At 36.7% G+C, this 27,608-nt stretch overlaps 2 protein-coding genes across 20 annotated transcripts in view; both read left to right on the top strand.

Annotated features, from left to right (window-relative positions):
- The first annotated feature begins 2,652 nt into the window (after positions 1 to 2,652).
- LOC117435159 (FAS-associated death domain protein-like) lies at positions 2,653 to 5,738 on the top strand. The gene is made up of 2 exons (XM_034058156.3): positions 2,653 to 3,054; positions 5,274 to 5,738. The coding sequence occupies exons 1-2, from the start codon at positions 2,757 to 2,759 to the stop codon at positions 5,549 to 5,551; spliced, it is 576 nt and encodes a 191-aa protein (XP_033914047.3). The 5' UTR covers positions 2,653 to 2,756; the 3' UTR covers positions 5,552 to 5,738.
- Positions 5,739 to 14,887: 9,149 nt separating this feature from the next.
- The window catches only part of LOC117434889 (liprin-alpha-1-like), a 37,388-nt gene continuing 24,667 nt past the window's right edge, over positions 14,888 to 27,608 (top strand). For 14 of the 19 annotated variants that reach the window (XR_009309187.1, XR_009309188.1, XM_059003019.1 and 11 more), the window contains exons 1-3: positions 14,889 to 15,879; positions 17,627 to 17,890; positions 27,209 to 27,310. Coding sequence is in view for 17 of the 19 variants with exons in the window: in XM_059003019.1 (XP_058859002.1) it covers positions 17,627 to 17,890; positions 27,209 to 27,310 (366 nt within the window). In the remaining 2 variants the exon portion in view is untranslated. Of the gene's footprint in view, positions 15,880 to 17,626; positions 17,891 to 27,208; positions 27,311 to 27,608 lie in introns of all 19 variants that reach the window. The other 5 variants (XM_059003025.1, XM_059003029.1, XM_034057592.3 and 2 more) reach the window with 2 other exon arrangements.

Genomic DNA, 27,608 nt, shown 5'->3' on the forward strand with positions numbered 1-27,608 from the left:
CCAAGTGGACTTATTTCCACTGGGGTCCTGTTGAAATGAAAAGGGCGGAAACCATATATAAAACGAAATTGCATATTAAAATGAAAATTATATAATATGACTTACATTGGGCTTTCAGAAAGTTTCTTCCATCTGAAGTCTCCTATTAGATAAAAAATGTCTTTATGTCCTTCTTAAAAACATTAATGCTGTTCAAACTCTTTAACATGGTTTGGAAGTGAATTCCATCCCTGTGTGCCAGTGAAATAAGAAGTATCCATAGCTGAGCTATTTACCATTGGCACAATACAGTTATAAATACTTTTCCTAGTAGAATAGTGATGTTGTTGTTCTACTTTTCTCTTGAAATGGTTATGTAAATAATTACTTGATAAATTATTATGAATTTTGAAAACATGATTTAGTTTTAACTGATCGACTCTGTCGTTGACATTGAGAAGTCCAATACTAATTAATTATTTCTGTCCAATATGTGACCTAGAGTCCCTGCCTTTTTATAAAGCGAATTACTTTATTTTGTGCCACTTGTAACTTATTCTTCAGTTTTGGGGTAAAGCCAGAGTAGTCAAAATGGCGTTGAATTAAAGCTTGACAGACCATTATTTTAGACAGGAGTTACTTTTCTTCATAATTTCATGTGCCATAGAATCACCTGACATTGTTTCATCCAGGATAACGCCAAGATATTTAACAGAGCTTTTTCTTTCTATGTATACATTATTGCATGACACGACAAAGCTCCCAGTGTCTTTTCTTTTTCTCATAGAGCTAAAAAGGATAGCTTCAGTCTTTCCCAAATGCAATGATAGTTTATTGTGTATAAGCCATCCAGTGTCTATTAAACTGTGTATAGGAACAGATACTGGCAGAAAGACATGCAACCTATTTTCAAGTACCTTGTTGAAATAGGACAGACACATTATGAAGTGCATTCAGGAAATAAAGTACTGAGGGTAAGCTTTATGAAATATAAATAAAGCTAGAGCTATTCCCTTTCACAGCACTGCACTGACTTACCTTGATAAGCACTTAAGAAACATAAAAAGACAACCCTGTCACAAGACCTCAAAGTAAGTGGGAAATCACGTAACAAACCCACTATCTTACTGTTTTCGATGGAGTAAAGAAATCCATCACTTTTATTTAGTCTCCCGTTTAAAGTTTGTATATGTAACTGGAAAAGCAGACTAAACTTTGTAGCCATAGAAAGTGTTGGTTAGTCTTAAAAACAGATCTAAAGCTTGCAGCTGTTTTTTATTTATTTTTTTATTTTGTAGATTCATTGTCATCTATAATATTTACAGCTAAATTAAATAAACAAACACACATCTCAAACCAATGCCCCAATCCAATTAACTCTATACTGTAGTATTAATAGCTGTGTATTAATAACAGTGTGAAAGTATAGGACAGTTTATTAGTTTATTTATTCAATGAAAACTTCAGCCACTGAAAATTAATATTCATATACACTATGTGAACATTTAAGTTACCGGTATGTAAAGTGCTTGCGAAAATCATGGTACCCTTTACCATTTTCTAGTTAGAACTTGAGTTTGTTGCATATTGCTGCTGCTTAAATGTGGCCTCTCCGTATCTTGTGATGTTTTTAACTGTTGTTTACAAACCAATAAGCGTTTTATACTGTACTGTAAGTCAAACCACACGTGTTCAATGTTTGACCATAATCAGAACCTGGACAAATAAGAATAATATATACACCTTTTGGCCAGTAGGGGGAACTACAACTCGTGCCCTTTTTAGTACGCTAAAAAAAAAAAGTTTAACAGGAAAATATGTGAAACGTTTATGTATAAAGCAGTCGTTTTACTTTGTGACACTTAAGGTTCAATTTCTTCCTTAAGTTAAGCAGCTTTGACACCCTTTTGCTGGTAGGCATTAAGTATGACATATTAAAGATCTTTAAAAATATACCACACAAACAGGGAACCAGGAATTTATTTAATTGGTGTAGGATTTTACACCATATTCTTCGCAATTTCTTATACTTCTTTTTTTGTTGATTACATTTTAAAATATTTCTGCCCATTTTCATCATGACACTATCGAGTGCACTCACTATTTTCAGCAGGAGTCTAACCATATATATATATATATATATATATATATATATATATATATATATATATATATATATATATATATATATATATATATATATATATATATATATATCGAGATTAAATGACAAGGAGTACTTTATAAGCAGACAACCAACTATTCATTATCATTTTTAGTGTTTAAACTACAGTAAATTCGGCAGTACTCTACTCTTTGGGTGTGTCGTCCCAACGCTAAGCAGCAGGTGGCACTATTCCCGTGACAGAGATGAAGATCAAAACAAAAGTATTTGGAATGAACGAAGAGGAAGTACTGTACTCAGTGACTCATCTATCAGGAAGTAAACTAAATAATCAGTTAAAGACGTATTATTCTGCTTATACGTTTTTTTCTGTTAAGTGGAATTATATCTTTAAGGCGGTGTAATAATAATAATAATAATAATAATAATAATAATAATAATAATAAAAAACTCAGCGTGAATATATATATATATATATATATATATATATATATATATATATATATATATATATATATATATATATATATATATATATTGCACAAAAGTGAAAGTAAAAATTTCTGCAGAGGTCGTTTTTCTTTTTCGTGCTGTGACAGAGTATTTCACTTAGTAGATAACGTACAGGGAAGGTATATATAAAATACTAGAAATGGGAGAGTTTTTAGGTTTGTTGTACCAGATTTCTGGGAGCCTAGATTCAGAAAACCTAAAAAACTTGAAGTTTCTGTGCGGGGAAGACATCAGAAAAAAGGAGCTTGAAAAAATTTCAAGTGGGACTGATCTGTTCAAAAATCTGATGGAAAAGGGCAAGATCTCTGTAGACAATACAAGGTTTCTTCGTTTCCTCCTCACCAACATTAAAAGGGAAGACCTTTTGGAAAAGCTGGAGAACTTTGAAAAGTACGGATCCGGTGAGCGGGACGATCTACCCGATGCCAAGGAAATAGGTGAGTGGTCAACACAGCCAATTCGATAGTATAGTTACGTGCAGATTTTGCCTAGTTTCATTTCAGACACATTGGTGAATTTAATAACACAATGAGGAGGACTTTTGGGGCGGTATTTTAACTTTCAGAATGTTTTTCGTGTTCCGAGCAAAAAAATCAAAAAATGGCCAGGAACTTCGGATGAGAACAGTCGCAAAACCCCGAATTCTGACACTAGGAGAATGTTATGCAAATGAACTGGGTACCTAACATTAACATACCGTGCAAAAACCAAAAGGGTTAATGTGTGCAAAAATCAAAAGGATTAATGTGGTCGGATGGAATATTTTCCGTCTAAAGTGGTTTCACCTATTTTAAAGAATCCTAATGGAGGTGGGAACCTATTTCAAACAAGCTCCGTGCTAAAATAAAATAGATCTGCTGTGGGTGGAGTGATGGTGACAGTGCCCGATGTGCTGCTAGGGATTGCTGCGATTTTAGAGAGGATTAAAAGGGATAATGTAGCTGCCCACCGATGAAAAGTATACCCCACCGATGTATCGTCAAACGGCCACCTGATTGGACCTTGTGGAAGCGCAAGCACTACGGAGATATGGATAAAGCTACGATTTTGTATTTATGTGATGAGCTTAAATAGGATTTTTTCTAGCACCCTGAGGAGTCATGTACTGCTAGTATCACTCAGCCCTGTCGTTCTTTGCCACCGGCTGTGTGTATGATATCCTATTAAACACGTGTTATTCATTTGCATAAAGTTCAACTGGGTATGAGGATATTTTATGCCAAAATGAAAAATAAATAAATCTCCATATATTCATTTATGTATTCATTTAGTTTTCATTTTGGCATAAAATATCTGCCGTAACCGGGTACGTGAAACTATAATTTAATTAATACAGAACATACATTTACAAAATTAGGCTACATTAAAATTAGCTCTCTAACTTTACATTTTTCCTGTCTCTCTCCTGACGTACTTGCTTTATTATGTTCTATTAAATGTATTTTCTCATGTTTCTCCATATGTCCTGAAACACGTATGTTTTTTTTTTCCGCCTTTACCATTCAATCCCACCTGTTGATTGAAATCCTGAAATTATTTAAAAAAAAAAAAAAAACTGTAATTTGCTTCATTAACCTATGTTTCTCATTTAAATACTGAATAGATATTCCGCTACCTTTATGTAAATTGCACCCATTCCACACGTCGGAAAAGAGCAGAGAGTGTTTCATTTTATGATGGAAACAACGTTCAGGATAAGAGTCAGGTAAAACAGATGGAGACAGCGAATTTCTAACTGTATTTTTATTGCACGTGTAGTTTATAAAGATTATGAAATCGTTCTTAATAATTAAAAAAATAATGAAAGTATTCTCATTCATTCTGGGGGTTGGTTCATACGTCTGTCGCAGATAAATGCGATATGTCAGGCGCAGGAAGCTGTAAAAGCTGTGGAGCTTCACTCGGACCATGCAGCAAATGTGGACATTTTTCAACATTATCCGACCCTATGCGAATTCAGGTGGCAGACCTAGCAGAAAAAGCTGTACGACTTTCCAAAGAAGACGCACATGGCAAGAGTGTGGATGACATAATTCCTAGCACAGGGTCAGAGGTCTTCGACTCTGACCAGTCTGAAGTATGAACAAACCTTAATGCACCTAGTTATCCAAAGTTTTAAGAAACGCTGTAAATTGAGTACCATACTGAACAGTTAAGGATTCAACTACTGTATGTGCATAGAGATAGGCCTGTTGATATAACTGAATTTGTTTAAATACAATGGTTAAGGTTAGACACCCAGCGGATCTCATTGTTGAATGAAAGGCGCTAGCCCTCCTGCTGTAACCTGAACTCCCTTGATTAAATTACACAATGATAATCCACTCCAAGCCAGCTGCACCTAACTCATTTCCTTTTGCTGCTGTCAGCCTACACCAATGCATTAAACCGCAATATATATCATATTTTTTCTTTGTTTATTGAAGTCGCATTTTGTTTTTTTGCAGAGATCGTTTGACACTACTGTACCTTTACCAGGACCACAGCATAATGTCTTGTTGGATCCTATTTAAACATTAAATTAAGCTTTTCAGTTGAACTGTTTATGGACTGGTTTTTGGAGGGGATAACAACTATTTTAACTGTGTTGAATTTACTTGATAGTTCTATATTTGTACTAATGCTGCTTACTAAATGGTGAATGTTTCTTTTCCAGAACGTCTGGAAACTGCATTTGAAGTAATTTGTGACAACCTGGGAAAACCGTGGAAAATGTTTGCCCGAAAGATCGGTGTTTCTGATGCCAGGCTAGACCAAATCCAAGATAGGCACCCCCGTGACATGAGAGAGCAGATCAGGCAGGTTTTGAAGGCGTGGCAGAAAGTGCAAGGAAAGGACGCCAAAGCTGCGGATTTAATAAAGAAGCTTCGTGACTGCGGGCTCAACTTGGTGGCCGATAACGTAGACAAACAGCTGAGAACAACGCAGAACTGATTCTGTTTATTGAACTGGAATTTCCAATGGGATCAATTCAATTCTCCTTTCACTTGTGTAGTGGGGCTGATTGTTTTTAATTTTTAATTTTTTTTTTAAGCACGTTGAATGATTATAATTCATGGTGTATTTTTCTTTTTCTTATGAACTAACAGATGTTTTTAATTTGTAAACACATTCCTCAGCGTGTGGTTGCAGTGCTTGTTTGCTGGGATACAGCTTTTATGGGAAACTAGTTGATTTTCGAATAAGACATCCTCACTTGTGTGGCTTCGTTATCTACATAAAGGCCCACATATCTTAATGCCCACCTTGCAGCCGGCACCAGAAACAAAGCTTTTTGTTAATATTATGAGCGGTTAATAAAAAATAAAAAAATATATATATATATATATATATATATATATATATTATATATATAATTTTAAAATCTACTTACCTAATTGTAATCATAAACAAAAAAGGTGTACTGGTCATGGTAAAAGTTGTTCATGTACAGTACATAATTTAAGGGCAACAAATCTACTGTTTGTTTGTTTTAAGCACTTCTCTCTAATTTTACAAAGTGAGCTCCAGATGCTATTGTTAGGTTTTGGATTACAGCTCCACAGACTCTCTAGGCGTGCTGGTGCTCACAATTGCCCCAGTCTCTGTGCAACTTTACATTCTTCTACACTATTCATATAGCTGGCTAGGCAAGCAGGGGGCCACAGGCACAAATTGCAGCTGTTTTCCATTTATATATATATGTATATTCCATATATATATATATATATATATATATATATATATATATATATATATATATATATAGACACACACATATATGTAAGATTATGTCAAATTGGTCTATAGTACTGGAGTGTTTTTTGCAATCAAGTCAAATGAATGGGTTTTTCTAAATCATCAGTAACTCATTGGTGGCATTTTAAACTACAGTAGTGAATCAAAGATGTATACAAAATCAATGTTGGAAGTGTATTTAAATATTAGGGGTGTTCACCTTTTTAGTAAATGCCACTGAAGAAAATACATGTGGCTTTTTTTCTTTCTTCTTTTAACATTCCACCAACAAGAGAATGTCTGAAGACAACAGTGTAAAAACACTGCATGCCCAATATTCCTGACTGTATAGCATTAAAATAGGGCTGATTTCTGGTTTAAATTAAAATCAAGTTTCAACAGCTGGCCATTGTTTCAGAGCCAGGAAGTTAATAATGAGAACCATGAGTCGGCTTTATCACATCAAACATAAAACAGCTTCCAAATAATATTCTGTCTGTAATCTTAAATGAAACTTCTGACAATATCATGTGCCACTTTTTTTTTTGTATTCCAATCTTTCCTAAACACATACCACATGCTTTATTGATTTATTTATTTGTATTATTTTTATTATTGTTTCATGTCATGTTTTTTAGTTCCAGTTATAAAAAGCAGACATGCAGTTGACAACAAACTGCTGGCAGTTTGCCTTTTAGGTTTGATTCTGCAATGTTTTTTTTTTAAAAACTATTTATAGAATACAGGCTGAGTATGCAATCAGAAAAAGACACTAATTGCACACTGTGCTTGAGATTAAATGTTTTGCTTTCCTTCTCATAAATTACAGCCAGGCCGGAGTTGCTTACACCCCAAAGATGTCTTCTTTTGCTTGACTCAGTTAGACTTGGTGGAGAGCTAATTGATGTCAGATCTGAATTCAAATGTCAGGGATGCGCCCTATAGCCTGGAGGTCGTCGGTTCGAGTCCAGGCTATTCCTCTGCCGACTGTGAACGTGAGTTCCCAGGGGGCGGGGCACAATTGGCCCGAGCACCGCCCGGATATGTACAGTATATATTGACAGGATTCCCTACAAAGCCACGCACAACATGTGCAAGTGGAATGAGCCCTCCAGATTGCAGCTGCACAAGAACAACAGCATCCATGACAGGAGGGTTTGCCAGAGAAAGTATTACATTGGTCCTTTTGAGGATGTGCATTTAATTAGCGGCATACTTCTGCTGAAGTATTTACAACAGTCTGTCTATATCCCTTTATACTTTAACATAATGGACCTATTTGTAAGAGAAAACTTTTTAAATAATCTTTTAACACTGCAGATCACTGCTGTAGTATGTAATTTCACTCAACACAGCAGACCTAATCTTGCACATCTTTCAGAAAAATACAGTGAGATACTTTAGTCAGGTATCCGTGTATTTTATAATGGGGTTAAAGGCAAACATGATGAGAGACAAAAGTTTAAAAAATCCCAACCCTGATTTAATTAATAAAATCAGTCTTTAAATAAACATTTTCTGAACAAGGCTTGATACCATAGGTATAGCGAGCAGATGAAAGGCCTGCATTTGCATTTCCAATAATGTAGTTTTATTGTTTTTCTTCTACCAACTTCAATCAAATTAGGTGGCGTACGATTTTCTCTTCAGTTTTCTCTTTGAACTACGATAATTAGTCAATGTGTACATTTGGAAAACTTGGGATTCTATTCAAGCCCATTACATGAATTGCATTTAAAACTATGGAACATCTGAAGATGAATTCAATTCCATGGGATTGATGATGTGCTGGAAAGAGCATGTATTGCAGTTCAAGGTGGGATGGAACATATGGAGTGGATCAGGCAGCAATATTGATTACATCACCGCCCTTTGACCTGTGCGTAATTGATCTGACCCGTTTTTCTTAAATACTACAGATGGTAACGTGTGCTAGTTCACAAAACGGTTTGTATGTGATTGGGACTTCAGTGCACATGTCTGAAAGAAAATAGTCTGTGAAAAAAGTTTTTTAAAAAAACCCTGACAGCTAGCAGAGAAAATGTAGAGAAAAGATGACATTACCTCCACTAGAGAAAGAAAAATACAAATCACACCCCTTTTCCTGAATGACAGGAACCCGCATGATTACTCCAAGCTGTAAAAACATATTTTAACAGCTCATATACCTTACATAAATAACACAATATGATACTGTGTGGTATAAAAGCCTTTTCATAAAGCTGCATCTAGAAGTAGAACCAGGCTCTTCACTGAGCAAATCTGAAAGGCAACATTAATTTCCCTGACAAAATATAGGTTAGCTCTTCTGGGGCATGCATCTTACCTACTTAGGAAATGGACAGAGAAAGAGGGCTCTATGAGCTTTGAATGTTATGTTGCCTCAGCATGTGTTGATGTGTTAACTGACAAAGTCCCACATTTTTATGGAACTAGTGAATAACAAAAATGCATTTTTTTATACTGTGCTTGTCATCCACACATGATCTCAAAGTGCTTTGTGAAACACCATACAACATAGTCCCTGAGCAAGCACTGAAGCACAACCACTTTTGTAACAAAGCACCAGACATTTGCTATCAGCGCACAACTCAAAATCCCAGGCCAAAATCGAACCCGGGTCCCAGAGGTGAAAGGCAAGTGTTTGAAGACTTACTGCTTTCAAAATGTTCAGAAACATGAAACCTATTCACATAGCTGTTGCAATTTGAAATTGCATTTTCAATCTACAATTGTAAGTTTGAAATTGCAGTGTTCCCAAAGTCTGTTGTATTTTGCATTGAAGTTACCTTTTTCTCTCGTATTTTACCCAACTCGGCCAACTAAGGAATATAAATGTCTGGAGTATTATACATTTATGTCCACATATTCTCATTAAACCCTTAATCAAACATAACGATTAGGGGACTATTTTAAAGTGTGGCCAATTTCTGTTTTCAATGTACAGTATTTGAAAGCCAGCCTGCTTCCATGGAATATATTAGTTCTTATTTCCTGCTGATTAAAATACCCAAGTTATAAGAAAGACAAGGGTTCTTTGTTACTATATTTAGATATGCTCAACTGTCAATGGATGACAATGACGAGATTATGCTTGCCGCATAAATGCATCCATTGTGGTAGTCAAATTAGTTGCGAAACAATATTATCTTACTGTACATTAGATCTCATTTGTTAAGAGGCAAAAGCAAGACAGAAAGAATAAAAGAAATATCAATTTGTCTGGAAGCCATTGGTATCATACGCTTAGTGTTACTCTGAATGGGTACTACTTCAGCAGTGACATACTAAATGACCCCTGGTTGAGCAAATGTGTCACGCTTGTTGTCCGCAGCAGTGAATGGAGTGTGACATGGAACCCATTAATGAGACTGAGGTCTTTTGAAACAACCCACATCAATAGACTGGCTTTGTTTACCTGCACGGCACGGCTTTGTTTACCTGCACAGTACCGGAGTTTGGTGGTTCATTTGTTTCTATTTATCTGTTTTAATACATCACAACGGAGAATGTAAAAAAACAGGGAAATGTGAAAGAAAACACATTCATGTCCTGAACTGAACTTACTTGTTAGAGGAACTTTTTTGAGCTTCAGTTTCTGACTTTTGTAGCCCGAAAGCCATTGTATTTTGCATACATATTCAGCTGATCCTGTTTAAAGGAATCACTAAAGCACAGTTTATCCTACAGTACAGAAGAAAAACATTAAATGATATTGGAAAGCTGTACCGAAAAACACCCAGACCAATCGTAAATCTGACACAATAACATTCCAATCACATTTTTGCTCTATGGTGTTTACAATGGCCTCCCTGCCTCTGTCCGGCTCTGCACAGTCCACACACTCTGTTAGAAATTCTAGCCAAGGCCAGCAATGGGTTTAAGAGCTGGCTTTCATGCTCGTTTTCAGCAGCTTTGCAATGGGGGTGCAATGCTTGTTCAAGAGCTGGGTAAGCTGGTTAATGAAATAAAACCTACAACAAAATACTGGAACATTCTACAATCAAATCATTGCCACCTGTCTGCACTTTTAATGAAACAAAAGCTAGGAAGGTAATTGAGCTGGTTCATAGTCTCCAGTAATAAGGTGCAGTAACTACAGTGCTGTAGCTGAGCTCTTGACCGTCTGGCAATTATAGCAAAGGGTAGTGTCTGACAGAAACATTCAATGTCTGATCGTCAACTAGTTCAAAAGAATTCAAAAATGGTGGAGGAGAAAGAGATACAAATCAGAAGCAACCCCCTTTGGTCACCCTCGGGGTAAAGTGACATATTAGAAGAAACACTGTGCATATCTTAACCTCTTTGTGGGTTCTAAGCTCAAAGTAAGCTGATTGAATGAAATCCCTTATACAGTTCCCCATAGGTTTTTCTTGATTTTGATTGGCTTGTTTTGGGTTACATCACTAAGGGGCGGGTGTAAGTGGCAGGTTAGGATTGGCTATCCAAGCTTGCTGATGACCAGGCACTGTGTTTAGGGAAAGGTTTCAATAAATACCTTGCTGCTTCTGGGTGGTTTTATCCTTCTTTCCATATTACACAGTGCTTATTAATTACTGTTTCTGAAACTGCAAAAATGCACTTTTCACAATGTCATTGTTTTTTTTATTTATTTTTTATTTTGAACTTTGAAATAGATGTCGACAGTAAATCACTTTGAGAATATTAAGATAACATTAAAATAATCTTACTTACAAATTGTATGTGATAAACATTAAGATTAATTACTTGTTATTTTTACTTTTAAGGCATTTATTCAAGTTTCACTTGTCAACATCTTGCACTGCTTTGTTTGTGAAAGGTTTACTGTCTCAAACATTGCACAATCTCTTAACAGGAACAATAAATGCCTTAAACTAATAAAACATCAAAGCTCTCGTTTATCTGCAGTCTAGTAAGTTTATTTAAAATTTACTCTCACTCCTTTTAAAAAGCTTTTTAATTTATGTTCTACTTGACACAAGATACTATGTGAAATTCCAAACATACCTCACGTTCTTTACTGGTACCTGCAAGAACTCATGTGGCTGCTCTGAGTGTAGATTTAGCGTGGCAATGGGCATCCACTTGAAAAACTACCCACTTAGATTTGTCAGCTTGTTTTATATGTATGTACTTTAATAATCAATTCAACAAACATAGATCAACTTCTGTATAACAGAGGACAGAATTCCACAGGCTGGGTTTAAGGTTTGGGTAATATGGGTAAGGTGAGATTATCTCCTACACTGATTTATCCACCAAAGTTCATGAAAAAAAAATTACAGTCTCATCCATAATTTAACAAGTAACTACCTTGCTCTATTTATCACTGTTCAGTTCCCAAAGAGCAAGTCCCTGGTTTTCTCCATTGAAAGAAGTCATACATTTCTAGCCGTGGTATTGTCTTTTTTGTGTCTTGGCTTCCAGAAACTAGACTGCCCCTGTGTGAAAACCTTGGATCAGTTTGCTTAGAGACTGTTTAGCAGTAGAAAGACCAGTCTGTTTGTTCACTTGCTGCTTAAGGGCTGACTGGTACAGGGCTCCTGGGAGCTTCCTATTAAATATGATTGGCTCCTTCTAGAGGCAACTGGCGCAAAAACTATTTATTCTATAATAAATACACCCATGTGACCCTTTCATAATGTCAGTACCTGAAATGGAATCGCACTTGAGATCTTACCTTAAGATTTCAAATTTAATTCATAATGTAGTAAATATTAATAAACACTGAACCCAAAACCTAAAAATCATTGAAAAGCACAATTTTTAATTATTGCCAATAAGTTAACTTAACAGTACCAAAACATACTTTAAATGTAAAAAAAAAAAAATCAGCTAATTCTGTTGACAAATGATACACTTGTATTAGTCATGTTTCGTCATTTGCAGATTATGTGACTAGGCTAACAATGGTTAAACCATTGTTTTTCTAAAGACAGGATATGTTCTATACTGTTGCCAGTAAACAAAAGTATTCCAAATGTGAGTAAGCAGAGAAGTCATGAGTGAAAGGAGCTGAAAGGAGCAGAGTTGCAACAGCCTAAGCTGAATCTGGAGAATCCGGACAGTGCTGTGTACAGCTAGTTCACACTGACTTCATAAAGTGAGCCTGTCTGCAAGTGCAAATTCACAGAATACAGTGTAGCTGCTATCGCATGCATGGCATATTGTCAGTGAAGTGTCACTTTACAGGGGACAACCCCGCCCTTATCCGACTTCTACCAATAGAAACTGATAATAGTACATATAAGAACATAAGAGTTTACAAACGAGAGGAGGCCATTCGGCCCATCTTGCTCGTTTGGTTGTTAGTAGCTTATTGATCCCAGAATCTCATCAAGCAGCTTCTTGAAGGGTCCCAGCTTCAACAACATTACTGGGGAGTTGGTTCCAGAGCCTCACAATTCTGGTCCTTGTTTCTTTTTTCAGGTCGAAAAAGTCCCTTAGGTCGACATTGTCAATACCTTTTAGAATTCTGAATGCTTGAATCAGATCGCCGTGTAGTCTTCGTTGTTCAAGACTGAATAGATTCAATTCTTTAAGCCTGTCTGCATATGACATGCCTTTTAAACCCGGAATAATTCTGGTCGCTCTTCTTTGCACTCTTTCTAGAGCAGCAATATCCTTTTTGTAGCAAGGTGACCAGAATTGTACACAATATTCTAGATGAGGTCTTACTAATGCACTGTAAAGTTTTACCATTACTTCCCTTGATTTAAATTCAACACCTTTCACAATATATCTGAGCATCTTGTTGGCCTTTTTTATAGCTTCCCAACATTGTCTAGATGAAGACACACTTTTTCAGATTCCTAAGATAATGGAAGTTGTTGCTTTATCTACAACCAAAGCCTTCATTCTAATAGACAAACTGGACTTTTAAATGTGCATTCCTTGTTCATTTATCTAAAAAAAAACAAAAAAACTTTGATATGCAAACAAGAAATTATTATTATTCAGAAGAAGAAGAAGAAGAAGAAGAAGAAGAAGAAGAAGAAGAAGAAGAAGAAATGGTATCATCTTAAAATATAAAATAACATACGCCTGCAATAAAACATTAAAAATAAAACACTTTAATAAATAATTTCTTTGTATTTTCAGCTTGTTCTCTGAGTTGTATGTAAACACTGCATTCCTTTCCCTGCAGCAGATGGTGTATATTTGGAAAGGAAGCTTCCTCATCTATTTTTAAAGAGGAGAGAGAGAGCAAAGAAGCAGAAAGGGCATGGGGGCACACTGCTGTCCTGGCAGGGTAATAAGTCAAGCTGAGTGGATATCTGAGAGAGAGCACTTCCCTGGGGCTGTTTGCTTCCTTTGTATTCCATCGGAGTACAGGGACTGGTGGTATTGTATACTACTAAACAGGCACTCTGGAATAATATTTGACATTTTCTAAATAATGCATGCCCCATTTTCCCTAGTAACTGCACTCTGAGGCGACCCCAATAATCCAATATTAACCATTGGTGAAACAGCATTGAAATAAGAGGCGATCCAATTGGGCACAAACAAACAGTAATACTGTGTTTGTTTCTGTATCTATTTAACCAGGAAATAACCCATTGAGATTCAAATCTCCTTTGCAAGAGAGCCCTTAAAGGAACAGTAGCTGACAATCACCAAGAAAATAGCAGGCATGATCAAATAGCCCATTGACATTGTCCCATTACTGTCAGTAGATTATAAATACTTGGTTTAAAATGAACCCAAGGCTATAACTGAGTAGTTCTTAGAACAGCTGAAAGTATTCCAAGAGTCTGACAGTGAAAGGCTTGTTGGCCTGATACTAGTGTGGCTTCTGTTATCTTAGCCCACTCCTGTAATCTTAGGGTTAAGCGCTGAATGTTACCGTGAAGATTATAAAGTCTTATCAAGAATTGTAACATTAGTGTGTTCCTTTCTAGATTCAAAGCAGTAGGACTGTGTGGTTTGTTATGGGTGAGTAAAAAGTAATTCCAGGACAAAGAGAAATTATAGGTTGTTACCCCATTTGTTGCCCATAATAACTGTTCGTCTTACAAAAATCTTTAACCATTATTAAACCACAAATACAGCTTACACTCTGGTATGACTTGTGGTTTTGTTGTAACTAAAAGAATTAGGAGAATTGACAGCCACAGTATTTGTGGTGCATGTTACACATGATTTAATTATTATTATTATTAGTAGTAACACTTTTATTGTCAGCCTCACAGACAAAAGCACAAGACTACACCAGGGATTTTCACATTCTGGGTAAACTGAGCGGATCTAATGTAACTTTCTTCTAAACATTGCCATTCCTTTCCCCATATCTTGACCTGGGAAGTACCTCTCCAATGGTTGTTATGGTCTTTCTAGTCGAGTTCATTAGACAAAACTTACATACGTCCCAATTTTATTTAAAGGGCAGGTCTAGGGACTATTTGCCACCTTTAACTACTAACTACTCTCCTTTTATTTCCAATCTTCCTGCCTAAATAAGTACAAATTTCTACCTCACAAATACACTTTTTGGGTTGGAAGATTTAAATTAGACGCTCACCTGAGCTTTTGTTGCGCAACCTGGAATTTCATCTCGGCTGTGGTAACGAGAGGGGGCGCTGCAGTTTCCAGCAGCCGCTTCCTAGCGCGGTGCCTGTTGGGAGCGTCACACAGTGATTTATCGGAAAGCAGGAAACGGGAGATAACAACACAGAGAGGGAGAGAGGGAGAGAGGTAGACTGGAGAGACTGCTAGATTGGTAGATTGAAACCGGGATTTGCTGGGATATAAATCTCATATACCAACGCGGGTACTGAATATATATTGCCCCTAAGTGTCCCGGGAACTGAGGAGTTGGGGCTCAATTACTCCCAATTGAGGATAAATTGGGTTTTAAAAGGGAGTTTAACGCCCCCCACCGCTACCCCCAGCCCCCCGCCACCGGGGTTCTCTTAGTTGGATTAGACTGAGTCTGCTGTTCTTTTTGGGCTGGTGACGCGGCTAAACCAGGAGCTCCTCAACAAAACAGAGGCAAAGAAGAGGAAATAACAATGTGATGTTTTCTTTTTTGCGTTCCTGGTGATTCCCAGGCACTACAAACTGGATTATAAAGCATTTAGGACTTTATATTTTTGGGTTCAAACTAAAGCCGAAGATAAAATCCCAGGATTCCCTGTATATGATTACATATATTTTACATCTGTTATCCATATGCGTCCATTATTACACCGTTGGTGTTTATTTAAATGTTGTTATGATTGATTGTGATGTATATATTATATACCTTTATTAAGCTAACACAAACGTTGGATTTTTTTTTTTTTTTTTTTTTTTTGGATAAAGTAAGATTCACCAGAACGGGACGGATAACAGACCCATTGTCGTGGGCCTTTGAATTTTTGGTTCATTTTTATTTTTCTGTTTCTGATTTTAATGGATTTATTCTTCGATTGCGTGGAGGACACCTGACGACAGTTTAAGTTAAAGGCTGTTTTCCGTTATTTTTGAAGCTGCTAAAATAAAACCACGGGGATTAAAACAAGACAAATCAGGAGGGGAGAAAGTGGAACTGACAAAGGCATTTCAGCCCTTTTGGCAAGGTAAATAAACAATTGCTGTGAACTGCATATATAATATATATATATATATATATATATATATATATATATATATATATATATATATATAATATTATATATTTATTATTACTGTGATCACTAGAGCGGTTTCATTACATCCAGACCAAACTGCAATCTGGTGATGGGTTGAAATGTGACCAGAATGTTTCAGAAGTGAAAGCTGTTATTTGATAAATCATTTTGATTGATTAATTAACTGATATTATTTTGTTAACTTTGTATTGACATTATTACGCATAAGAGCAGGCGCACGTCATAAATTTATATATGTAAGCAGTGCCAGTTTTATAGGGGCACATTTTTTTTTTATTGTATGTATTTATTTATTTATTTATTTATTAAACCCATTGCAAATTAAAAAGACTGCAAAGTTAACGTGTTGTGCAAATCTTTCTGAAGAACAGACACGGCTTGGGCATTGGAAAACTGCATTGTGTAGCTACCTACTGGGCCCCAGGCATGCAAATGGAACGAATCAATACAGCCGGATTTATGCCTTGCTAGTGCACGGTACATGATGCAAATACTGATTTCGGCACCGGCGATTTTCTACCAGTTGTATCCTGCATATAATGATTACAGTCCATATATCCTATACATCGCGACTGCAAGGATAATACATGCACTATCCACCACCCTAAAATCATAATAGTTGGACAATCCCTCTGAAATTACAAAAACGAATGACAACAGTGTAACAAGATTGCCTTGTGATCTGGTTACTAAAACACTTGGAGATGCCATTGTTTAATGAAATGTGACAAATTAGCTGTCATTGAGGTTACCATGTTAAATTAGGCTGCTGTAGTAAGGCTTCTCTGTGGCACAACCAACAGTTCATTATTATGGGCACATTTTGACACTATAGTGTTTATCCCTTGACCTGGAGAACAGAGCCTGGAGGCTAACCATGCTAGTTTATTTGGAGACAAATTGCCCAATGTGGACCACTTCACTGTACAGGGAGCAGAACACAATTCTACCTGACATGACAGCTGTAAAAATCATTGTGGTTTTAAGCACTGAGGAAATGTCGACTCAAGATATCCAAGCTAGTTTCTCATCCTCCATGCACAGAATTATCAGATAATTGGTGATAATTACAAAAGAAAAATAGTGGGAAATAGAAAACCTACACATCTTTCTCCATGCACCTGTACTGTACTGCAGTACAGTGGCAAGACTATAACATTTCACACATTCTATGACTGATTTTTTTTTTTTTTTTTTCACAGACCCAGATTGGCTGTAATCTTGGTCTGTTTTGCCCAAATTAACATTAGGAAGTCTGACTAGTGCCAATCAGGTTTGCTGAAACCAGCCTTTTCTGGTTGAAACATAAAACTGCCTCCGACCAGGTTTTTTTTTTTTTTTAGGACTTAATAACCCTGTTGCACTTTTTACATGAAATGGAAGAGTATATTTCAAGTACAGTAAATGAGACTAAAGACCATATTGGAAAACGTGAGCAAATGGTTGCATATTGAAGTCTGGGCTACTTGATGTCTTTAATTTGATGCAGTCTGGGGCTGGACAGAGTACCCTTGATAGTACCTGTGTATTAGCACTCTGGAAATGTTATTATCAGTCCCCTGAATGCTAATCTGTGGGGGATCCTGGCACTTGGTGGTCATCTGATTGTAAAATGTATGCTCTGTTTGATTTGTCCCACTGTTTACTGTGTGACCCCATTTTTCTAATGGTGTAGATGATGTGCGAGGTGATGCCAACGATCAGTGAGGCTGAGATTCCATCAGGCGGAGGTGGGGGCGGGGGGTCGGGCTCTCCCCTCCAGTCGGACTCTGATGGTCATTTTGAGTCGCTGATGGTGTCAATGTTGGAGGAGCGGGACCGGCTCCTAGACACGCTGAGGGAGACCCAGGATACCCTAGGCCTGACCCAGGGAAAGCTGCATGAGGTCAGCTATGAGAGGGATTCACTACAGAGACAGCTCAACACTGCACTTCCACAGGTAACAGATCAATTTAAACTATAATGCTGAAGTCTAATACAATAAGAAATTGATAGTTTATTAACCTAAAGATATTATTTTAAACAGTGCCAGACTAGAACCTTGCCAAATAAACATTTGTGTTTTCAAGAAGGTGCACTGGCTTTGTTCAACGCAGAGCTTTGAATACTGACGTCAGTTTCAGCACAAGGATTTTACTGTATTTATGGTAACGAACCTGTTTTATTTGTGAGTTGTCAAGGAGAGAACTTTGTGGCTTTATAATGAAGATTACATTTTTAAAGTCTTTTGTGCATAGGGACATAAATGGACAGGATTTCTTTTAATATGCAAAACAATCCTTTTAACATTTCTTTTTTTTGAGTTTGCATGTCCAGTTTGGGGGTGGGGTGGGTTATTGCACTCTGTCAAATTCAGCAACTTAAACCATTTACAGTAAATTATATATTTAGTGGCCCTGTGGAAACCATACAAATATAAGTGGAAGAAACACATTCACACTACAAGAATGCCTTCTTGAGGATATTTGTGGCTTGGATAGGGCTGGTGTTTTCTTTGGACAAAAATAATGTAGTCCTCCTAATATAGCCTGACTTGAATCCTACACAAGTTTTAATGAGCCTTGAGTATAGCCAGTGGATGCTTTGGGGAGGAAAGAAGCTGGCCTCTTTGGAGCCACCTTTCAAATGTATTGCAGGGGTCATTAAAGGTCACTTGGAGACATATGCAAATACAGTAGCCTGTCCCCTTTGTTGTTTAAACAAACACTCCAGAAGTGTTGTAATTAAAGGTACCTTGTGGATGTGGTCAGTGCACATGGGGACCTTTATTGCCTTTGCTTCATTGGAGTGTGCCTCAAAGCTAATGCATGTTGTTGGTAAGGTGTCCTGATTTTCTTGGTGCACGAGTATCTGTTAAAAGGCCATACTGGAAACTGGCTCCTCCACCTTGAGCATGTGTTCACTGGGGTGGCAGATCTTTTGTATTAATGCATATAAAATGTATGTTGTCTTATTGTAAACCTATCTCAGTGTTTGCAGGTCTGGATAATTAAGGGTGGGGGTGGTTGGATAGGCATCTGACCTGCTTTACTGTAAACCTGTCTGTTTGCAGCTTTGTAATAAAATCATAATGTCCCACAAAACCTTTCTGTTCCAGTTTTTACAGTACTTGCTATAATTGTATACAATTCAACAGTACAGAAAATATTCAAAAGGTGGGTCCATGTGATACATTCTTTAGTTCAGGAGGTGGGTGGGCAGCTTAATGTTTTATAGTTATTCACTGGTGGTAGAATATGCAATATTTTTTCATTTCTTTAATGGTTATATGCTGTGAGTTGGCTAGAATAGAAAATGAAAATTTGAAAATCAAAACGCAGCAAATCTAACTGCAATTCAAATCCAAACAGCAATAGAAGTCTTTCTTCATAGATTGAACCTACGCAGGAAAAAATATCTTTGCTATACAGCTGAAGCATTGGAAAACAGTGGTGCTACGCTTCCCTCCATCTCTTCTTTCCTTTCTCTTGTTAGATAAAAGGTTTTTAAATAGATACGTTTATCATGCACCTTGGGGAATACTGCCGTTTTGTTCATTTCTCTTCAAAGCGATCTGTCCATTCGAAAGTACTTTTATTAGTGCATACTTAAATTATAGTAGGAATGCATGAGGGATGGTGGTGCTGTATTGCAGAGAGGTATTATTTAACCCAGATGAATATTCTACTGCATTACTAACGTGGCAGTTCTAAACATATAATGGGAAAGGTGTCATTTACTGTATGAAATTGTAGTAATGGCAAAGCTTGTGTATACAACAGCTGAATCAGGTTCTGTATTTATTTAAAAACAAATCCCTGTTTTCGAAAAGACAATATAAAAAGCACAGAGGAAAACCATGCCCAGAGCATTCCTTGTAAAAATAGATCATGATGACTGTGGAATTCTTCAGTAGTCCTGATATCATTTGCTGAATCTGCAAGTAATTGACCTTTGTGTCTGGGATCTCCTAGAATGTCCTGTATAGCAGAGCTGGTCTATATTCCCTTGTAAAGGTTGACTTGATGTGAAAATATGTTTGAGTTCTAAGCTTTGCTTGGATCTAAAGAGATCCTAATGTATAGTAAGCTAGTGGAAAATGTGGGTCCTCTGGCTGGCGAATTAAAAGGAAACACACTTCCTCCAGTCCAGAGATTTATAGCTTTAAAATGTTGGGCAGTACAGAGCAAGCTTTGTGCCTGTGGGAAGTCACTGCACACTTCGTGTGTGTGTGTGTGTTTTTTTTTTTCTTTTAAACTAGAGGAGGGAACATGCTAATCGATCTTGTGACATGAGCTGTAACAGCAGGATTTGCATATATATATATATATAATATATATATATATAATAAATAAAAAAAAATATATATATTGATGTTGCAGATACAGTACATGGGGCAGGGAATGCTTGTGTCTGATTTAAATCTTAGGCCCTGTCCACACTATTCCTTTAAACCGGCTTAAAAGTGCTAAATACACTACACAGCGTTTAATACCGTACTCGAGACCACCACAGGGGATAGTCTCGAGTCCGGTTCGAAATTAGATCCCAAAACCCTTTCTGATATGTTTTGGCGCGTGGACATTACAAATACAGTACTCGGAACAGGCGCCTGAAGGAGTTGAACGACTATCAGTACTGCTGTACCGTATACAATTTCTGAGGCTTGTTGTAAAATAGTGGATCATGGAGTGACGTGATCAGATGTCAAAAGCAAGACACATTGATAAAATGTACCTTGTGATTATGATAAAACATTTTTGAGTACGGTTCTCGAGATCGGTTATGTAGTGTGGACAGGGCCTTAATTTGTGAGGAATATAGTACTAATTAGGAATATTTTTAGTTTTTTTTTAATGGGCAAAGTGGACAGTTCAATGAAGGCACATTATCTTTGATTGTAGGGTTGTCTACAGAGGAGGGGGTTGCATCTGCTTCATTTCAGGGACATCTCAATCTTGTGGCACAAGCAGTGAATAGATATTACAGTAATCTTGGACAATTAGCTTTTAAATATTTTTTTTTTTTGTATTGCAAAAGGCTACCACATAGATTTCTTCAGATTTAAAGTAAATAAGAAATATATAATTTTGGAACAAATGGTGACACACACATACATACACACACGCGCACACACACACACACAGATTTTCCTGATTTAGGCTGTTAAAAGCATTTCTAATGATTTTAAGGATTTTTGTGGCATATGCATGTCACTGAATTAGTCTGCATCAGTTAGTCCAATTGCATCTGTTAGTTACAGTAATTCCAATTGAAGTAAAGGACATATCATTATAGCCTATTAACAGGACAGATGGTTGTTTCCTTTATCATGGTTTTAGTGGCAATAGTACAAATTGTACTTTTAGCTGGCTCGCTGTAAATCCTATTAGTCATTTAAGTGTCTGCGTGAACAGAAGTAAAATGAGTTTGCTCAGGAAGTCAAGCTTTGAAAAGCTCTGAAAAGACTTCTTACTTGTACTATGTTTTACCTGAGGATTTATTCTTGAGCATTTTCAAGTGTAATGGTTGAGAAATGTTAATAGTGCACGCATTAAATTGGGCAGTTTTGCATTCTTGTATGAGACTTTGTTTTTTGTAAAAAGAACATACTCTTTACACAATACATCAAAACTACTGAAAGTCAGACTCCACAGAGAGAAATACTTTTATAGAGGTGAAGCTTTACAGTACCTTTGGTGCTGTGGCCAGATATTTATTTAACTGTGTCTGCCAGTGCTATGTAAATATTGCATTTCATCATTCACCAGCAGAAACTGCAATTGACAGCTGCATTGGGAACCACTCCAGCAGACTAGAATGTTTTGTTTTTCAGGTCACAGATTTGTAGAACAGTTGGCTCTTTATGCAAAGAAATAACATATATTATTTATTTTTGCTTGTTTTAGAATATAGGTATAGTCCTCATGTAATGCATTCTATAATACTACTGTTTAAAAAAAAAAAAAAAAAACCAAAAAAAGTATAAATACCCTAACTACTGTAGATAGTTTACGTGTTCATTTATTTTTAAATATTAGTTAGTAGGTTTATTAAGGAACTGAAACCTTTTGTTGAACTGTTTGTAATGCTGAGCAGTCCCAGTAATGCAATGTCCCTGTTTCTGCTGTGTAATCTGATTTTTGAATGGCTTGTTGTTGGTCCTTGAGTGTACAGTACTGTATTCCTTGCATAAAGACAGTCCAGACTGGGGAAAATGGAGACAGTAAGGTTGTTGTTAGTTAAATTCCCCCCCCCCCCCCCCCCCCCCCCATGGTGTAACAATGTGTTTTCCCAGACTTCAAATCCATCCAAGGACTGTTTCAAGGCCCAGGAATTAGGACTACAGTACCACCATGTTAAAGGAACTAATAAGGCATTTGGTTAATAACGCTGGGTTTGGTAACTGTGCAGGTGTATTGTGTTTGTTATTTTTATTGTTTTTGTTTTTTTTTAGATCAAAAGCTTTGATTGAGACACTGCTGGAGTCACCGTGACAAGTCTGAACACATACCGGGTGTAAATTGAGTGAATTCTTTGTTTTGTAGTGTTACTTCCACGTATATGCATTTTTTTTGATGGGGAAACAGTGCATGCTTTGACTGTCTTTCTTGGAGGTGATGTTTTCTACTTTTCTATTTCCATGTATATATGAGAGGGAGGCGAAGAGGAAGTCTCAGTGCCACACTGATATTGTATGCTCTACCCAGCCAATGATAATGATGGAAGTGTTTAATAATGTCCCAGAAGTTTAATTTGATGTCTGGGAGAGGTTGCTGTTCTGCTAAACACTATGCAGCCTTTCTGAACTGTGTCTGGATAAAGAAGCATGTTTTAATTTGCTATTTAAATACTCAAGTTTGAAACGCACTATACTGTAGTATCTACTGTACCCTCCAAAATATGTGAGATTCCAGCAATGTTTAGATTGGTTCTATTCCAGAATATTGTATTGGTTTAATAATAATCACAACTACTGTGCACTTAAAAAGAATGCAAGAAACGGTATATTTTATGTGATTTATGTGCACAAGCTGTGGTCATTTCTTGTACATAGATTTCTGAGGGAGTGCATCAGGGATTAATATGAACATGTACTGTACCACAGTATACTGTAGGTTTTAATTGCTTTTCACTGGGAGCTTTCAGTACTGCTTGTCTTGGACGTATACACAAATGTACCGAAATGCACTTTATCTGTTTCTATTATTAAACCACATTTTAACCCAGAAATAACTTTCAGCAACATACTTGTATTAGTGATTGCCACTTTGATCATAGATCTTGTTTGTAACTAAGCGTAGGCCGAAAATAGAGACTCCATAAACCTGACAGATTTCAGAACGGCTCGGATGGATTTGTGGTGGTGAGAATCTGTGAAGACCCTTGGTGTAAAATGTGCTTAAGGTCACAATTGCACAGTGTGCTACTAGAAGAGTAGCAAATGGATTCTTGTCTTGGCCACAACTTTTTAGTAATTCACCACTATGTTACGATACAAAAACAACCAATATTAAAGGAAAGTGTGTTTTCAGGCTTTTACCTTCCCACTACAGTACATAGTGTCTTTATTCTTTTTAAAAAAAAAAATGTAAGTACTTCTGCTGCCCTCCTTAAACATAAAGCCTCTTGAGTAACAAGGTATCATTCTCTTCATTAGTAATGTGGGGAGTTAACTTGGCAGGGCTGTCTTGTCACTGTTTGTTCTTTACTGTACTCTGAGTATTTTTACAGTATTTTCGTACTTTTGTTGCGCTTAAAACAGTGATTTTTCTAAAATAGAGGCAGAGCATTAGAAGGGCTTTATGGATGTGAATTACTCCACTCCTGTGTTGCTCCCATTTCAATTCACAGCCACTTAAGTGCAGTATGACTCCAATATTAATTGCCCTCTGCTCCTGAAAGTCTAGTTTGTCAGGTTTTGTTAGATATTTATGTAATCCTAGGTTCAAAGAAAACTGCCGCTTGCATATATCCATGTGGGCTTCATTAGCCGACAATAAAGACATTGTAATAAACAGCCGGCCCATCTGAGGACCTGTGGAATGTTTCAAACTCAAGTTCTGTTCTGGCAATGGAAATGGGGTGGGGGTACTGTGTGTGTGTGTGTGTAGCTCAACCTGGACAAACCCTTTAATACAGTATTACTATATTAAATGCATAAGGGTTGGGGCTTTTTAAATGTTTTTTTTTGTCAGGTGTGTAATGCTCTTTTAAGCAGGTTTATGGTTTTATGTCTCCCATTTTAGGTTTTACTTTGCAGAAGGCGAACAGGTTAATTGGTAAATGTAGCAATTTATCTGCCTTATGTTTGGCTTGCTCTTTAGATGAACATCTGGTTTTAAATAATGGTTTCAAACAGGATCTGCTACTTCAATTTTGAGTCCTTCAAATAACAGGTAACCGCTTGTCCCTGTGGAAGCCACCGATTTTGTTTTAAGTATCTGTGTGGGTTTTACTTGATCCTACAGCAGCAACAGTTTAAAAAAAAAAAAAAAAAAAAAAAAAAAAAAAAGTTGTACCTAGAGGTTTTTAGTTTTGTAGTCTGCTTCCATTGAGTGAGGAGTGATGAGAGGAACAGCCTCATCTTGAACCCCTGACCCCTTTTCTTGTTTGTTCAAACCTTTTTATTTATTTATTTATTTTTTTAACTTTTTGTATTATTTGGAAAACCATTAAAAGCAATCAATCGCAAAAAAAAAGTGCCTTGCCATCATCATATGATCACAACTAGGCTGAAGTTAAACAAACGGGCAAAGAGAAAGGAAATTAAACTGCTGTATCTTGTACCCCATAAGACTGGTGTTTAGGCCAGCTTAACAAATACTTCCTTATTTGATGACCCCAAAATTATTTCTGTTAAACATTTCAACTCTTGCACTGTGATGTTGAGCTATCTGATATACAGCTGATGTGTAATTTAGAACTGGCTAACTTGGACAACAGCTGTGTATCGTGGAGTCAACACAAAACTACCTCTCTTATAAGCTTGTCCATGAATATTTTATAAAGGGCTGCTATATTGTATTGAATAAACCTGACTCCTCATCAGAGGGAACAAATTGCTTCTCAAACACATTTGTAACCCCTTATCAAAATGTGTGGGTTGGGACCCTGATCCTTGGGTGTGTATATGAAATTGATCCTCAACACCTCCCCTTGCATGACCTACTCCTTTTCTTTATGTAACGAATCCCCGGCAGCAAGGAACTAAAGCATTAAGTATAGTATCATCTGTCACACGGTTGTAAATTTAATCTGTCAGAGAGAGTCTGCACTGACAGAGGAGTGCTTTCACTTGTGCCCTCACTGCTGGTATATTATTGTTTTATTATGCTTACCTGTACCAAGAGTTAATTTATACATTCCTGTTTATGAATTTAAAGGTCAGTGTTCATAACAGTAATTTCTGTGAACCTGTGTATCTATCAAGTCCTGAGACCTACCTTTTTGTAGTTTTGCCCTAAACATTTTATTTTAGGTTTGTTTAGGTTAAAGGGGGGGACACAGGTACTTTCATATGGACATTTTACTATATTAAAACTAGCATTTAATCCGAATTAGAGACCTGCAGGTACAGCTTGTACAGATCTCTGTATTATATGGAAGATAACCTCTAGAAAATGTTCCTTTAGGAAGCTTTTGGCTATATAACCTTTAAAAATATGTATTCCATCCAGTCTTGAGCCTACATTACAATGCAGGAGGGTGTTGTAACTCACATAATGTGGAATGGGCCTGTTGCTTTGAAAGCTTGACACATTTGTTCATTCCCTTTGGGTTTCTTGGCAGACCGACACTAAAAGCCACAATACCCTTTGCTACAATCTTAAAAGTGAGCAGATTTTGTCGGCTGCATACCATGAATACTTCAGTATTGTCTGCTGGCTCATTGCAAGGGTCAGACATGCTCCATAAACTCACTCTCCAATCGCTCTTCTTAAACTTCATGGAATAACCTTCTGAAATTCAGGATTTTCCTCCACCCGAGGAAGTTGTTAAATGTTACTTGATGCAGTTTTGTGTGTTCAGTGTTTGGATTTACTGTGCATTCAGTGTTTATACAGTACCTGCTCTACTAGGTTATTCATGATGCTGTCCCAATTCTCCTGCTTGAATCCCCTGCTCCAGCCGCAGTAGTCTTTCATTCTGGGGTGGCTCTGGATATAATTGGAGTAGATTGACTCTGTGGGTGTGAGTTGATTAGGTCAATTACAATATTATTTAATGCAGCTTTGTTGGTTACTTAAAATAGGCAAGTGGTTTCTGCAATGAATTGCAAATCTCTTTCTTGATCAAGGTTCATTTTACCGCTGTAGAAAATATCTTTATACTGCAGAACAAATGAGGGTGGACCATAATGACATTTTCAGTCCTCACCTACCAGCTAACAACTGTTGATTTACTGTTATGTCTTTCTCCTAAGTTAGTACTGTAGTTCTTACTCTCACACACTTTTTTTTCTGTGCCCTCCAAATAATGCCACACCATTGCTCTCTCCCACAATAGAGTAAAGAATGGATTAAAGTAATTTCCCTCCTCCGAATATATATGCATCTTGCTCTTTTTTGATGGACAAATCGGTTATACAGTTAGTACTGTCGGTTACCATGAATTTAATTTATTAAAATATGCACATGGGCAAATGTACAGTACTACTATATGTAACAGTAGGATAAACCTGCCAGTAGTCCTGTATACTCTGTGTAAAATAGCCCGGTTTGTTATAGAAACAATTTCAAGTGTTGAAACATTTGTCTACTAGACCAAGACGTTTGTTTAGATTTACTCCGATTTAGTTTTTGAGCGTTTACTCATTTCCAGGGCTTCCTTATAATTTTACGTCATACTGAATGCATTGCTCATCCAAACTGTGAAGTGAATGTCTTACAGTGGTTACAATAAAATAAACAGTTGCATCTACTAATCTTAGATGCGTTTTTGTTATGTAGAGAATTCCTTTTTTTTCTGAATAGTTTGTTGATCTTTATGGAGATTATATATTTTTAGGACTACCAAAGTAAATACAGCCGTTAACCACTAATTGGTATCTAAAGATTTAAAGGCAATAACTTCAAGCCACATGCATTTGCAGTTGTGTACAAAAAAAGTACAGTTTCCTAATTCATTTGGGCTAAGTTTTACCAATTATAGTAGCACTACATCTACAGGCTGTGTGTATTTGTTTGGCCTGTAGTGTGGAAACCTACATATAACCACTGCCTAACCTTTTGAAACTTATTGAAATATCAATTGCGTATTATTTTTTCTTTTTCAGGAGTTTGCTGCACTTACTAAAGAACTTAATATATGCAGAGAGCACCTTCTAGAACGAGAAGAAGAAATTTCTGAATTAAAGGCTGAACGAAATAACACACGGGTTAGTACATTGTTCATTGGTGGATTCATCCATGTAGCTGTTGGTGCTGGCATGGGTCTATCTCCTGAAGAAGGATTTACTGATTTAACTTGCAGGTGTCTGCCATTCTACTGTACATTTAAAAAAAAAAAAAAAAAAACACCAGGAAGAATTTGAACTGCAAGAGATTCAATACGCTGTAAAGACAAGCTGTGCAGACCAATACACTTAAACAGGGATACGTGATAAAACCTTAATTACTGCTGCCTAAACTCTGCATTTTATTTTCAGCTTGTGTACCACATAACCTTTACTTAAA

The sequence above is a fragment of the Acipenser ruthenus genome, chromosome 28 (assembly GCF_902713425.1).
Source record: "Acipenser ruthenus chromosome 28, fAciRut3.2 maternal haplotype, whole genome shotgun sequence".
Lineage (NCBI taxonomy): Eukaryota > Metazoa > Chordata > Actinopteri > Acipenseriformes > Acipenseridae > Acipenser > Acipenser ruthenus.